This window comes from Seriola dumerili, unplaced genomic scaffold (genome assembly GCF_002260705.1).
Source record: "Seriola dumerili isolate Sdu_G_001 unplaced genomic scaffold, Sdu_1.0 BDQW01000859.1, whole genome shotgun sequence".
In the NCBI taxonomy this organism is placed as follows: domain Eukaryota; kingdom Metazoa; phylum Chordata; class Actinopteri; order Carangiformes; family Carangidae; genus Seriola; species Seriola dumerili.
Window position 1 is genome coordinate 501,165 of NW_019175114.1, and position 16,758 is coordinate 517,922.

Sequence of the window (16,758 nt, forward strand, 5' to 3'; positions counted from 1 at the left end):
AGGTGAGTCCACTCAGCTGCTGGGTGTTGGGTGGGTTAGTAGGTTAGTGCAATAGGTGGCTGGTTGGTAAGGCAGGTAGGTAGAAGACAGGTACAGGTGTGTGTTTTACATTTTTATTATTAATCTGAATTTATTTAAATACTTTGACAAAGAAAGAGATGAAGGTGGTCAGGTGGTCGGGGGTGTCCACATACTTCTGGCCGTGTGGTGTAGAGAGAGTGTTTCTGAGGGACTGAGTGTTCAACACTATTAGAGTTTAGAGACAGAGGACGGCTCCCTGAAGAACATGTTTGTTTAGATTCTGTACACGCACACACACACACACACACACACACGGTCACAGTTCATTACCGATCCAAGGGGTTGGGGTGGGGGTTTAGGGGGAGAGGTGGAGAGTCTTGGCCCAGGAGAGGTGCACTGACCCTGGGCAGGAGATGAGCCGTGCTCCCCTGGTCCCTCTGGAGGATCCGAGTTCATCAATAAAGCTGTGAGGACTGTGAAGTGGACACCGGGCTCCGTCCTCACATGACTCCGTCCCCTCAGATCTTTATCTTACTGTCATGTGTTTATTAGATCATTTATATTTTATATTTTAATATCTTTAAATATCTTGTTGCTCATCTACACATTTTATTTTCCAGTCTGCTTTCATTCTCCATCTTCACTTCCCTCCTGCTGCTCTGTCCTCCCTCTCTCTCCCCTCATTTCCTCCATCTCACTCAGTCACTCCCTCCTCCCCCCTCCTCCCCCTCCTCCCCTCTTTTCTTCTTCTCTGTTCTCCTCTCTGCCCTCCAACAGTCACTTGAAATGTTCTTCATTAGTGAAGACGAGAGTCGACAAAAAACACCTTTAGCAGGGACAGAGTAACCGCTGTGTGAACCTGCACACACAGTGTGTGAGTGTGTGTGTGTGTGTGTGTGTGTGTTCTGATGATGCTGGGGTCAGGAGAAGTGACTGGCGCTGGCTGATTTGAGCCCCCACTGTCAAAATGTTTTATACATGAGGTTAAGAGGCTAGAACACAACCAACCACAACCAACCACACACACACACACACACACACACACACACACACACACACACACACACACACACAGGAAGGATAAATGACTACAGGGGAGAGGGTAAAAGTAGGAAAGTAACCCGACAGGTGAGAGTGAGCAGAGCGAGGTCAGAACACTTCCTGTCTGCTCTCAGTCTGTTAGAACAAAAGAGTTCCTGTAGAACCCTTAAGAACCTGAACCAGAACCTGAACCAGAACTCAGCTGATGTCTCATATAAATGTTGTATTTCTGTTGACTGTTTGGATGGACACACACACACACACACACACACACACACACACACACACACACACTGTCACTGAGTAAGTGGGAGGTTGATGGAGGGAGACGGAGGTGTTTGAAGGCAGAGGTTACGGAGTGTAAATGTTCAGCTGAACACTCGGTCGAGCCGAGAGACAAATGGACGAGTGAACGCATAGAATAATAAAGAGAAGAAGAAAAGAAAAGAAGGAAAGTGAATCACTGTGATGCAGCGTTTGAGGAGAAGAACATTTCTGACGTGATGATGGAAACCTCAGATATCAAGTCTCAAATCACTGAACTGAGGGTTTGTTTGGTGACGTATGAATGATCTAAAATGTTCAGGCGAGTCACAGTCACACACACGTCAGTCGAAACCTTTAAAATCTAAACGTTTTATTGTGAAGCTCATACATTAGTTTGTCTCTGATTCACTCAGTGTCTCACAAATAAAGTTTGTTTACCTCGTTCAACACAGTCCAGCATGGTCTGTTCACTGTAGTGTCGTGTGTGTGTGTGTGTGTTACCTGGAAACAGACGGCCTGGTGGACGTCCTGCACCCTGAACTGTTTGAGGAAGCGCTCGTCCTGACTCCAGAACAGCCGGATGTCCGGGATGCTGTACAGCACCATGGCCAGTCTCTCCAGCCCGAGACCGAAGGCCCAGCCCAGCTTGTTCCCCGCCCCCGCTGCAAAGACGGGAAACACAGCAGACAACAGACGGTTAACACACCTGCACACACACCGTCTACCTGTCGGGTTCAGTCTCCAGTTTCCAGCAGCTGTTTTAATGGAATAAGTAGCTGCTGTTAAAGAGCGGCTGAATGTCGGTCTGATGTAAGATTAAAAAAGACATTACTGCTGGGGGTCCAGTTTCAGCCACAGGCCACTGCTGCAAAGCCATGCAGATATAAATGAAGCTAAATGTTGCTGCTGATGAAAAGAAAAGTTTTGATCCAGTGAAAATGAAGCAGCTCCGACTGAAAATCAACTGATTCAGTGACACTGGTTCAGACAGACGCCCTGCAACTCACTGTGTGTGTGTGTGTGTGTGTGTGTGTGTGTGTGTGTGTGTGTGTGTGTCAGCAGGTAGCAGCTGCTGCTGTTACTTCAGTGGACTCCTCTATATTATTCAACACTTCAACTTAACACTGTCAATAAATCTATACAACCTTATCTGAATGCCTCCCACTCACAGGCTCTCACACACACACACACACACACACACACACACACACACACACACACACACACACACACACACACACAGGGTTATTTTTGGGATCTGTATCGATTGCCCAGGAGGGAAACTCTCCTCGGCTCGGCGCTCGCTCGCTCGCTGTGGCGGCGAGTACGACTCCCTGAAGGAAACCGGTTCGCTGCTCAAGGGCACTGAGGCAGCCATGACTGCTCCGGGTTCGGACCCTGAGGTCACGACCCCTGACACACGTGTGAGATGTTGATGACATGTAGAGAAAGAGTTTTCGAGGCTGGATGATTTTGTGTTAGAGTCAGTCTCTGATCACTGTCAGTGTCAGTGTATTGATTCATTATTGATCATTATTTAACAACTACTTTGACACAGTAGAAGGGAAGGCGGCGTGACGACCTGAAGAGCGCTTTAAAATGGAATATTAACGACTTGTTTTGTGCATGATGAGACCACAGCAGCTTCTCGCTGCTCATTCTGATGTTTGGTAAATGATCTTCTTACTATAAATCACAGATATGAGTTTTGTCTGTTACTCGGCGTGTCTCATCATCATCATGTGAATCGATGTGAAGCAGAGACTGAAGAACAAAGTCGTCTGGAACAAATAACGAACTTCATCTGCTCACGGACAAAAACAACGCTGACTCCAGGTCAGTGCCTTCAGGCGGCGAAGAGAAACCCTTTCAAACTGCATGAAAACCGCAGAGCGGAGAGAGCCTTTCAGAATAAAAGCCCGTCAGTCAGAGCTGGTCACCACCTTCCCTTCGTGTCATCAGTCATTCTCCTGGAGACGCAGTGGAGCTTTTCAAACGCCACATTTCTCATTTCAGAACGAAACAGTTCAGCCGCTGCGAGGCAGGTCGCAGCAAAGGGCAAACGCTCGGCGGAGTCAGGGATTATGGGTAATTCTGAGTATTTCAGCCCGGGACCTGGATAAGAGGGAAGAGGTTCGTCTCCACGGGATGAAGACTAATTGAGACAAACCTGTTTCCTCTCTGACGCGTCGACCCTCTGGAAACCTGGATCCACAGTTTAAGAAACACGTTCATGCGTCTGGATTTAATTCTGAAGGTAAGAAAGTTAATCCAGTGAATCTTGCATCAGGATCCTGCATTTGTCAAGTTTCAGGGTTTTTCTTTGTCACGTTTAAGATGATGTTTCAGCTGCTCAGTCATTTAAATATTAAAGACCAGAGACAAACATGTTTCATGTCTGACGCCTCCAGGAATAAACTATAGAAAATAACCATCCAAAGTTTAATTTCACTGCTGAGAAGCAGGAAGGAGGAAGGAATAACCACCAGTTCACTGAGATACCTGCTGTTTCAAAATAAGAGTCTGCAGCCATGCTAGCTGTGACATATTTATCATGTTCACCTGTTGAGTTTAGCGTCCAAGCATCAACCTCCGAGGCTGAAACATGAAGCTGCAGTTCCTCTAACGACCACTAGAGTCTGGCTCCAACAGTGAGTCAGTCCCCATAGACTCCCATGTTAAAATGTCCAACTTTACAGCAGAAATCAACATGTTTACAGCCTGGTACAAAAACTGTTTTGGTCTCTAGAGCTACTTTCCTCCTTCATGACACCTGTTTGTATAACTCACCTGTTTATATAACTCACCTGTTTATATAACTCACCTGTTTACATTTTATTAAGGACTACAGTTATGGAGGATTGAGGGCGTGGCCTCTTTGAGTGACAGGTGGGTGAGCGTATCTGCCACAAAGTCTCAGCTCCACCCACGCCCCTCCTCTTTGACCATTTTTGGATCAGCTGGGAGTTAGGGGGCGGAGTGAGACACTGCCAAGATGGCAACGGTGGAGCAGCTCACTCTGAGCTTCAGAAACCTGTGGGTGACGTCACAGAGGCGACGTCCATCTTTATCTACAGCCTATGTTAGCGTCTTAGCGTGCTAACTTTTGCTTATCTGCAAGTACCGCTGAGGCTGATGGGAATGTCATCCAACACATTAAAACGTGACCTGATGATGCAGCCAGAGGAAAAAGTCAGAGGGTGACCACAGTCATGAGGGTTCATCCTCTGGGGACCATGAATGTCTGCACCACACTGAGGTAATCCGTCCAACAGCTGCTCAGATGTTTCAGCTGCCACCGGAGGCAAATAATGGGACGACAAAATAAACTAAATAAAAGATCAATAAAAAACACTGAATGTGGAGTTGAAGGCGTCAGCTCTGTGTGTAGGACCTTCACTAATACTAACACAGACTTTAATCCTGTTTCTTTACAGTCCACGCCTCACATGTGAAGGCTTCAAATCCCTGGGAGCCGCCCCCAGTCCTCCCCCTCCTCCCCCTCCTGACAGAAGAGGATTTAACAGGTGAAATCAATAGAGGTTCACAGCTTTTAACTGGATTCAGCAGGTCAGTCCATCTCAGGGGAGGAGGGCAGGTAATCAACCTATCAGACGCTGATTAATGCCAGCGAATCACAGTCTGCTGTTTACACTGTGAAAAATGGAGGTTTGGAATCTAGACTTCGGTCAATGAAACAGTTTTTTACCTTTTTATTGGAAACAACAACAAACAAACTAACGTGAAACTATGAATTTACCACAGACTAATTCCTGAAGCTTTTCATCTGGTTTCATTCCAAACCTTAATTTAACCCTGAGGTTCCTGAATGGAGTCAACAACAATAACAACAGCCTGGGCTCCTACAGGGACACCACCCATCATGCTCCACTGTCGGACAGTTGAAACGATGGTAATAAATGTGATGATGTTATTTAATAGATTGTTATAGTGTTTTTATTTTATAATAACCAAGCCTACGACATTAGCGCCAACACAACCTCAAGAGATGAAATAGGGACCTCTGTAGAAACAGTATGGAAACATTATAAACTATTATCAAGTCAATGCATATGTACAGTATGTCCTATACCAAGCCATGACCGTTATCATAGTAACCATGGCGACAGAGGTAGGTACGCCACCCTCAGTAAAAAAAAACCCTCTTTAGATTTAACGACAGATTTCAGTCAGATGTGAAATGATGAGTGAAAGTGAAAATATTTGCCTCTAAATTGTGGAAAAGAAGTTTCAAGTTGCAGAAAACAGATTAAAATAATGATCAGGTCTCAGTCGGACGTTTGGTTGGTTTGTTGTCGGGGGTTAAATCCTCCAATCCACCTGTGAGCTCACCTGAACGCCCCACAGACACAGACAGTGACTTAAAGAAAGGGACCTCAGTACCCAGGTCCAGGTCCAGGTCCAGGTCCTGGTCCTGGTCCTGGTCCAGGACTATCAGACCACAGTGGTTCATATAACAAAGAGGTTCACATCAGACAGAGAATGAGTGAATCATCTCGTGGATGACGAGGATGGGTTTTTGGTGCGGAGCTGGTCACACTGAGCGTGAACCAGAGCGCAGATTAGACTCCTGTATTTTCACTCTTCCATAAATCTGCAGGAATAATTAGTGGAGCGCAGCAGCGTCGCAGCCACAGGCTGTTCTTCAGCTTTCACACTCAGATTCTCGGGTCAGCTCCTGGGTGAGGAGTGGGCGGAGAGGCTCGGGAGGTAATCTGGACATTTTTCTAAATATTTGTGCGTGGGGGCATTCAAATGGCTCTCCACTAAAAGGACAAACACACACACACACACACACACACACACACACACACACACACAGAAAGCAGGAAGGAGGCAGACGCAGAGAGAGCGAGAGGAAGAATTACCTGCTCTGATTGGAAATGCTTCTGCTTATTATGATGATGTGTAACCCGCCTGCCCCCCCCTCCCCCATAGGAGTGTGCACGAGTCTACAAAGCGTCCATGCACGCAAACACGCACACACACTTCTTCTCATTTCCTTTACATCCTGGTCTCGTCAGAACCGGTCCAATCAGCAGCCGGGGAATGTGGTTTCTATGCTAATGAGCGGGGGGTCGAGGGGTCGCCGGAGATGAGGGAACACGCTGGAATAAATCTCCACTTCATGATAACTCACAATCAATCAGATCCTCCTCCTCCTCCTCCTCCCCCTCTTTAAACCCTTTCTCCTCCTCCTTCACCTCCTCTCCTCGTCCTCGTCACTTCTTTGTATTCCCCTCTTTTCTTAACTGCCCCGCTCTCATTTCCTCCTTCATCAGTTTCCCTCACTGTACTCTCCTCCTCCTCCTCCTCCTCCTCCTCTTCCTCCTCTTCCTCCTCCTCCTCCTCCTCGTCCTCCTCCTCCTCCTCCGCAGGGGTCCACCTCCTCCTCGTCCTCCTCCTCCTCCTCCTCTTCCTCTTCATTATAACACTCCCTCTCTAACCTCTTTGTTTCCAGTTTCCATCTTTTTCCATTTTCTTTTTGTGGCTTTTCTCTCATCTCATCTTTTCTCTTCGTCTCATCCTCCAGGTTGAATTTCATCAACAGAAAGTATGACTCAGGCCTCGGTGATAAACCGGTGACATCACCGGTGACATCACCGGTGTTACAGGTCACGCCGCACATGTCGACTCAGTACCTGTAGAGAGGGGTGGGCCGATCTGACCATCTTATACTGTACTGATCTAACTACTGCACTGTGCTGTACTTTCAGACCAACCATCATTAGCTTTTAAATATGTCAGTTTGAATTTTTCATTTTAAAAGTTGACGAGCCCGTTAGCAGTTGAACAGCTAGCCCGCTAACCGCCGCTGGAGACAGCAGCTCTTGTTCCTCGGGGAGTTCAGCGTAGCGGCGCATGAACCAGAGACAGGAACCACCATCACCAGCTGCAGTCCAAGACGGTGGAGTTACAGTGTGTCGGCAGGACGACAACGAAACAGGAAGCGGGATGAACTTTCAAATCAAAACGCTTACATATATAACACCTCACGAATCCTCCATATGAACTGAACAAAAGGTGTGAGTGGATGTGACAGAGTTTGTAAACGGAGGACAGCGCTGTGAAGAGAAGTGGCGAGCAGAGAAACATCCGAAAGACACATCAGCGGAAAGATACGAACCACAACTTCTGGTCAGGACTTTCACAATAAAAGAAACAGGATGCATATCGTTATTTCAGATTGTGGATTATGATTCTGCTCAAACAGAATATCATGATGTCACAGCAACCGTAACTACGAAAAAAAAAAATTAACTAACGGCGAAAACAAAAACAAAAACAAAATCTTTGAAATTTTGGTACTTTTTTTTTTTTTTGTCAACTCCAGGTGTCGTACTTTAACAAACTCCTCCTAGAGATCTAATCAGATCCACTCGATAATTGGTCAGTACAATCTCCAGACCTTTGCGATGCTAAATTGCAAAGCTTTTTAAGTTCCGTTTAACGGCGTGTCCGTGGCGGAGTGGTGAATTTCGATGACTCACCATGAAAGAGGAAGTTGTTGTAACTCAAGTAAACATTTTCCAACCTGCCCCTCGACTCGTGTGATAAGAGGATGAGCTCATGGGTTTGAGGGGATTCATTCACTGAATTTTTCCGATGTCGTTTATCTGACTGTTCAAACGTTCAGATACTGGATCAGTTCTGTCCTGGAGATCCAGCATCAGCTGATCTGATATTAATCTACATTTTCTCCAGAGTGTGAAGAGTCTGATCTTCCCTCTTCGTACTCCTCCTCTCCATCTTCACACTTTTTTCTCCTTGGTGTTTTTTCATGTTGTGAAACGTTCTTTAATCCTCTCCTCTTTTATTTTGTCGTCGTCCTCCCCCCTGTCTGCTCTCAGTTCCTCCCTGATACATCATTTTTCGTCTGTTTCTCTTTCTCCTCCTCTCCCCTCATCTGTCTCCATCCCTCCTAATTATATTTGCCATGAATATATTTATGACTGCATTATTAGAGACTGTGCGGTGGCGGTTGTGGTTTTAAGCTGCGGGATCGTGATTAAGTGCAATGATTACACAGGCGCTGTGACAGAAAACACCGCTTGTAATTAGTCAGAGAGACTTGCAGGTTTCTGTTCATGGAAATGGAGTTTTTAATCTGAGTTCGAATATAATTTAAAACCCAATAAATGAGTGTAAAGTAAAAGTAAATGAAGATGGAGGTCAGTGAGACCGGGAGGATTTCTTCACATCATGGAGAACATTTAAATTTACTGATGCCTTTTCCCGCCACGCAAGTGTCCTTCTTTAAAGACCCCTGCCAAAGAAAGCTGGAAGAAGGAGCCGAGGTTAATGAGCCACATCTCACAGCTGAAATAAAATCTCTGCAAATGGCCTCCGACATTTAAATGGCTGTGCAGTGAGAAAATCCACTGACTTGACAAATGTAAAGTTCAGTACACGTGCGCTGTCAAGACAGGCAAACCAGGCTAATGTTTGGGGCCCCCCCAAGGGGAAAAGGGTCCCCCCAATGGCTCCTAATATCAAACCTCCCATTACGGCACGACACAGTTCAGTGCTGCTGCTCCAAAACCTCCTACTCTGGGGTTGTGTTTTATTTTGAAAACTCTGAGGTTGTGTTTTATTTTGAAAACTGAGGTTGTGTTTTATTTTGAAAACTCTGGGGTTGTGTTTTATTTTGAAAACTCTGGGGTTGTGTTTTCATCTGGATGGACAGACACTGAGACGTTAGTAAACGATGATGTCACACCCAGGGTCTCTCCTGATTGGCTGTCATCAGCCTGGACTACCAGTGGTGAATACACCATGATGATGAATGACAGAGTTACTGACCTTGTTGTCTTTGCAGCTGCTGTTCACTTACATTCTCTGTTTTAATGCTACAGCTGCAGAGGAGACAATCTACTTCCTGTTTACACCGGCTCGCACATGCTCAGTGTACATACAGTAACTGCTCAGGTGTGTGTGTGTGTGTGTTTTCAGGTGTGTTAGTGTGGACGGAGAACGTTTTAAAACTGACCATATACTGTCCTAGGTGTCATAATAAAGAAAGTTCTGACACAATAAAACTAAAATGCAACAGTTTAAAAGTTTCAGAGCTACAGATTTTTCTTTCTCAAGAAATATGAGAGAATTCAGATGATAAATCGCTTTAATTACTCATCATTAGTCATGTTGGTGTTGAACTTGTCATTACGTCAGGTTACAGCTGATCTACAACCTGACGGCTTGGACCAGTCTATGAACTAGACGTCACAGGTTGCAGGACTGGTTTATATACTGGAGCTTTGGGGTGGAGGACAGGTTTATAAGCTGAAGATCTGTGGGAGCGCGACACCTCTGTGAACCGGAGATTTAGGAGCTTGAGACTGGTCCACAAATTTGAGGCTTTAACTGTGGGACAGGTCTATAAACTGGAGGTTTAAGGGCACAGGACAGTTCTTTAATCTGGAGAGTTAGTTGCAGGTTTGGGTGTAAACCTCGTGCGGCGGCTGCAGGTTTTTGAACTCCCTGGGAGAGTGTGTTCATCAGGGTTTGGAGTGTCAGAGTGAGAAGTCTTTCCCTTTCTCTGCATCAGATCTGAGGATCTTCAGCCTGTCTGGATCCTCTGCTGGTGCTCATCATCCAGAGCTGCCGGCAGATGAACTGACACCGAGGCTAATGAAGAGCTTTCAACAGCCGAGGGAAAAAAATCACACGTCTGACGCATCAAACACTGACGTACAGGCGGCCAAGTAGAAAGGCGGGAAAGACACCTGACTGATGCTCAAGAGTGTGTGTGTGTGTGTGTGTGTGTGTGTGTGCAGAGCATCATTGAACTGAGCTGCAGTGTGGCACAGACATCAGCCAAAACAGATTGCACCACACAAAGTGAGGATAGATGGCCTGAGAGCAAACATCATTGTGTGTTCGTGTGTGTGTGTGTGTGTGTGTGTGTGAGTGTATAGGATGAGACAACCCCCTGCCTTCCCTCTTTTTACTTACTCACACACAGCTCTGCAATGCCAGGCCCCCTCCCTCAGCCAATCAGGGAGCTCAGGGTGGCTGCGCGTGTGTGTGTGTGTGTGTGTGTGTGTGTAGCCGTATCGATGACGTCACTGTTTAGTGGTCACATGACATGTGACGGCAGCAGGGATGTGTCTGTGTGGGTAACGTGGCGTCTGTATGCAGACTGATGCGTTCAGGGAATCTCGGTAAAGCAGAAACACACAGAGAATAAAACATGAACACGTCAGTGTAAAGTAACAACATACGATCAGACCGACGAGCTTTGGTTCTTTAAAGCTCGATCTCTATCTGTCAGACTCACCAGAGAAAACTGGACCAGACCAGAACTAAAGCAGCTTCATGTATGTGGACCCATGTTGTTCTTTGTGTCTCAGAGTCTCTGTTACTATTCGTCACTCTGGTTCTGATTCACCCTCATTCTTCATTCAGCTCATATCCTCCCTCCCCCGTCTTCCACATTCGATCACTCGCTCCCCCTCCACTTTCAATTACACTTTCTGTCCCTCTCTCCCTCTATCAGTTTTTCTTTTCCACACCTCCCCTCTTCCATCACTCATTTACATCTTTCACCTCTCCGCTCACATTTTTCAAGTCTTTTTTTTGTCGCTCTTTCCCTCCCTCCCCTCGTTCCCATTCATCTCCTTTCCTCCTCCTCCCATCCCTCACCCCTCTTTCTCACCTCAGCCCTCTCTAATCCCTTCATTTTCAATCTCTCCTCTTCTTCCTGCTCTCTCCATCACTCTTTCCTCCTCCTACTCTCTTCACCTGAACTCGGCTCATTCCTCCTTCTCACCCAATCCATTTTTTCTCTCCTCGTTTCCACCATCGCTCCTTTTGTCTCTTTTAATTCTGCTTGCACTCGTTCACCCTAGCGCTCCGCTTCACAATGCAGTCCATCACTCTCCTCCGTCATCCCTCTATCCACTTATCCTCTTAACCTGGCGAACACATTAACCCAGCCTGTCTTCCCTTCTCTCTTTGTGTCTTCTGTTCACAAAGACCCACCTGATGTTCTTTCAGACCATCAGCTTGTATTGATCTTATCTATCTGGGTGTTAATCCCACCATCCCTGGGGTGCAGGGTTAGGGTTAGGGTTGGCATCTCACCACTAAACTAGTACCAGTATAGCATCAGTATAATAAGTGTGAGGAGATCCGGTAGTGTAAGTGTTAGTTAGACATGTTAGGGTGTTGGAGAGTGTTGAAGATAGAGAGGGACGGTCCTCTGATAGACTTCAGCAGCTTGTTCCACCATCAGGACTGAGACCGTCTTCTGAGCAGGGACGGAGATGACAGACGACGTTCCTCGGAGGAACACAGTGGCTGAGAGAGGAGCATAAAGCCGAATGATTGAGTTCAAGTAGATGGTGCAGACCCAGAAGTGACTTGAATCTGATTCAGGCGGACGTGGGAAGCCAGTGTAGGTTGATGACCTTTTGGGCTGATTGAAGTCCAGATGGGCAGCAGGATCATCTGTGCACAAAGAGCCGACGTTGTACAGAGCAAAGAGACACGACCAGGAGACGATGCAACATGGTCAGAGAAGGAGAGCTGGTCATCGAACACAACACCCAGGTTTAGTGCGACCTTGGTTTGGGTAAGGGATGAAGATGAAGAGGTGATTTTGATCTAGATATCGTGAGGAAGAGACTGAGCTGGGACGACTAAGAGCTCAGTCAGAGAGAGGTTTAGTTGAAGGAGGCGTTCCTTCATCCACGTGGATCCGTCAGAGAGACAGTGGGGTCGTCTGGTGGGAACGACAGGTAAAGCTGGGTGTCGTCTGCATAGCGGTGACGTGAGAAGGTGGTCGTGAACTCACCGTCACGGTAAATGAAGTGTGCACTGAGATGCTGTTTACAATCTGCACAGCTTTTCAAACTGGCTTCTGACTGACGTGTGATCTTATGTCTCCTGGACTCCATTTATCTGATTTTACTTTCCAATCTATTATTTTATCTCCCTTTGTAACTCTGTTAAGAAAAGTGCCGTACGAATAAAGTTATTACTATTGATGCCTCATTGTGTTCTGTCAAGAAACTACAAGTTAAAAAAGCAGTGAAGAAACAGAAGCAACACATTTCAACAAAACAGAAAAACAAGGCTGTAATATCAATTTTTCTTTAAGGCGTCATGTTTTTCGTGATTTGAATCAACTTTATTTAAATGTGGTTCTGACTTTCTGTGCAGCTGCATTACAGATGTATCTACATATACTTTATATAAAGGGCTCAGATTGGGACGGGGCATCACTGACAATTACGTTTCTAGATTTCAGATTAATACATCCTGTGAGGACGAGTCCAGAAGTGTTCTGTGTCCAGTACCTGACTACATTTCAAAATAAAAGCCTCCCTGCACTCGTGTGAAGTGAGACGGCAGAGCTGGTCCCCCCATCAGTCCCAGTTTCAGACAGCTGCTGCATTGGACCAGTTAGAGGAACAAGTTGGTACGAAGCCCTCGGAGGCTCATCCTTTCACCTCGCCACATCTCACAGCCACACACTCATCCGTCACCATTAGCAGTGCTAAATGGACTATTGGCAGCCTCCACCAGTCTCCCAACACTATGATTTATAGATGGACACTCTCACTGGCAGCTCGTGAGGAGGGAAAATATGACTGCAATGCAACATGGGAGTCAAACAGGCAGAAAAAAGGGGGAAATAGACGTTCGCTTGTTCAACGTTTAAACTCAAAATGAGAATCTGCTGCAGAACTGAAGTCACTTCCTCTCTGGTGTTTCCATGACTATCTACAGCTGAAGAAAAGGTCAACTCAGGAGCGTGAATCAGGGCCGGGAATTATACGTTTTTATTAAACTACAATGCACAAAGAGAAGAAAAATTACAGCCATAAAAACCTGACAGACGGAGGTTTGCTGCAAACAGGGTTTTAAAAAAGACGACCTACAAAACATCCAGAGGAAAAAGTTTAATGACTTTATATTACTGATCTCCAAAGGTCAATTTTTCATGAGCAAAGAAAAACTGTTTTCAGCACATTTTATATCTGATGGGTTTAAAAATGGTCTGGAAGAACGAGAACACCTGAAACCTTCAGAGATCACCTGATTATACTGGTCAAATTAAACTGAGCGACTCTGGATCCTGAATGTTTCACTAGAACTGAAACGATTCACTGAGTTTTTGATGATGATTAAATTCTTTAAACTCACAGTTAAACTCCTGCTTTCTGACCTGAGTTTCATTTCCTCAGTAACGTTTTCATTCTGCTCATTTTGTCCCTATTGATCCATCCGATCAAACACCGCTATAACCAATCCGGCTTTAGACTGAGGTAGGACCGCCCACCTCATTAACATATGGACACAAATAAATAAATGTGGAAATAAAGATGTAAATGTATAAATAAATAAATGAATAAATACAGAAATAACATATTTTCATTACCAAAATGTATTTATTTATTTATACTTAAGTCATTTTTTGTCCTTCGTAGATCTTTGCTGTATTTTATTTTTCTCTTCACTCTTTATTTGCTGAATGGTTTTATTCTATCTTAAATCTCAATCTATCCACAAGGTCCATTTAGCGGGTGTTCTGGAGCTTTTGGTTTGTTCACATGACCTTCATCGGCAGATGCAGCTTTGCTTCCGAGGTCAAAATGAATTTCAGAGTCACTTTAAAGCAGAAACTGATCTTTAACAAAACCTTAAACTGCTCATGAAATAAATCCACGATGACTGGGCGTGCTCCATTCACTGATGAAGATCATGTGAAATGACTGAAAGCCCCAGGACACCTACTAAATGGACCTTGTGGTGAGACTGTTTCTCTAATGTTCTCTAATTTTTCTGAATGAATTTCATTTTAGAGAAAAAATGAAATCTTGACTCAAGGTCCACTTACTGAGTTTTGTCAGAGCGGGATGGTCATTGATTATGAGATGTGGAGTTGTTTAGCGGTCGTGGCTACATAAATGCTAGATGGACTGTATTCTACAGAGCAGTGGAGGTGGAGCAGTTTGGCTCAAGGGCCCGTCAGCCTCCGACGTCATGTGACTCTTTTCTTCTTCTGCGTCTGTGTGCAGAACTTCTCCGAACAAAGTTACAGAGTGCTGATTGTGGCGATGGTGACGGGTGAAATCTCATTTCGTGCGCCCGCCTCAGTCATTGTCACTCCGGATGCGAGCGCTGCCACCGCCGCCGTGTCTGAAATCTCAAACATGAACTCTCCCCGCGGTGAGAGCGCCGCTTTGAATCGGCCTCCAGTAATGAATATGGATTATGGAAACAATATGTGCTGAAACAGTCTGCGGCGGCCGCCTGTTATTGAGCCTCGCTCCTGAATTAGTAATGAGGGTGACATAAATTATGCAGAGTGATTAGTAACCAGGCAACGCGAGGGATTACTGTCGTAGTTTAAGATTCAAATGGTTGGAGTGTGTGGTGTGCTGTGTGTGTGTGTGTGTGTGTTGGGTGTTGGGGGGGGTGGGGGGGGGGGGGGGGTCAGAGCGTGTGTGTTCAACGTAGTTTCTGATGTGGTGTTTAACGGACGTCAGTGTGAGAGTCACGCTCCAGATGTTTGTAGTAACGTTATATCTTTAGTTTTTAACATTAATCACTGGTTTTTATTTCATCTTTTATTCCTAGTGTTTATTTTATGTTAGTGTTTTATTGTTGTGTGTGTGTGTGTGTGTGTGTGTGTGTGTGTGTGTGTGTGTAGCCCTGGGCAACATGTTTGTATGACAGATGTTCTATAAACTAGAATCACTGCCTCACAGTTGTAAACCTCCGCCACACAGACTAGTCCCAGTGGAACATTTGTGCCAAATGTGAAGGAGTTCCCTTAAAGGTCACCGTGACCTTGGTCTTTGACCTTTGACCACCAAAATCGAACCCGTTCACCCTCGAGTCCTGATGAATGTTTGTGCCACATTTGAAGAAGTTCCGTCGTCACTGAGACGGACGAACAACCTGAAAACAATATGCCTCCAGCTCTGACTGTCGTCGTCGTGGAGACATCATCATCATCATCATCATGATCATCATCAGCTGACGTCACTCCTTAGTCATACGTCAGAGCATCAGATCAAAACATCCTCACTTCCTGTTATTCTGAAATTCCTTCTTTATCCTGTCTGAGAGCGTGCCCACACACACACACACACACACACACACACACACACACACACCTTTGTATTCTTTACCACACTATAAATTAAACACACAAATAAACGACGCAGCTTCCCGCTCATGTCAACGAGTGAATGTCTGTAACAAACTCTCTCACAGGTGTGTGTGTGTGTGTGTGTGTGTGTGTGTGTCGCCGCACCAATCAGCTGTGCTGCAGAGATCAGGCTGTAATTACGGGCGGATTACTGGGAAATGTCCGGGCTTTGGCGAGGTTAGGTGGCGGAGCTGTTCACACAGCTTAGCGGCCTGATCCTCTGTTTAGTGGAGGTTAAGACACTTCGTCATCCACACGGCGATAATCAACAGTCCCCGAACACGAGGCCAGATTAGAACGAAGCTAATGAGAGCGGCGGAGGCGGCGAGGGTTAGACAAAGACAGGAAGTGTGAAGATGGAGGAATTACCTGGATTTATGTGGCGGAATATGAAGAGAGAGGAGTGAGTTCTGTCGACGGGAGAACATTTAATCTCTGGTTATCTCTGGATAATGTGAAAACAAAAGCAGCTATTAGCAGCTAGCATTAGCCGACCTGCTCCCACGACCTGAACACCTGAACTGAGTCCAGCTCCTCTCACCTGAGACCAGACCTTCGTTTCATTTCATCACCTGCTGACAGTTTTCTATGGAAGCAGAAAAAGGCCAAACTGACAAATATTTTATTATCTGGAGATTAAAAGATAAAAAACATTTCACATCTCACCTGGCAGGTGGAACTGAAGATAAATCAGAGGGTGAAACAAAAGGCAATGACTCGACAGTAAAACACAACGCAGAGTGTGAGTCATCATCGTGGTCCTCTGCGATGCTTCCTGTCTGTCCATTAACGTTTTCATAGTTCCCGCCTCTGCACGTCACCTGATCCTGCACCTGCCGACACCACCTGTCCTTAATCCCCCCACCGGTCCTGACTGTACAGTCTCTGTCCTCAGATCTCTGCCACAGTCACTGTGCTGTACCTGCCTTCACTTCCTGTTTAACCTGTCTGTCATTATTGATTATAAATCACCTGCTGATCATCATTTACCTTTTCTACCAAACTTTATCCTACAAACTGGACTGAGGTTGAACTCCTCCAGGTCTGACAGTCCGGTTTGTCTCTGGGTCTCGACGACCAGCTGCACAAAACCCCTTCATTCTTCTCCTTTAGGTTTCCTTAAAATGTTCACGCAAGTATTTAAGGTTTTCTCCTGATCTTAGTCTTATAGTTAGTGCAAAATCAATTCCTTATTGTTGACGATCCATCAGGTTCACCTCCCCCACCTCCCCCACCTCCCC

General features: G+C 45.7%; 1 protein-coding gene across 1 annotated transcript in view; it reads right to left on the bottom strand.

The window, feature by feature from the left end:
* The window catches only part of fars2 (phenylalanyl-tRNA synthetase 2, mitochondrial), a 100,601-nt gene that overhangs the window by 30,119 nt on the left and 53,724 nt on the right, over positions 1-16,758 (bottom strand). Inside the window, exon 9 of the mRNA XM_022766487.1 lies at positions 1,831-1,991. Within this exon, the coding sequence (XP_022622208.1) occupies positions 1,831-1,991 (161 nt within the window). The remainder of the gene's footprint in view (positions 1-1,830; positions 1,992-16,758) is intronic.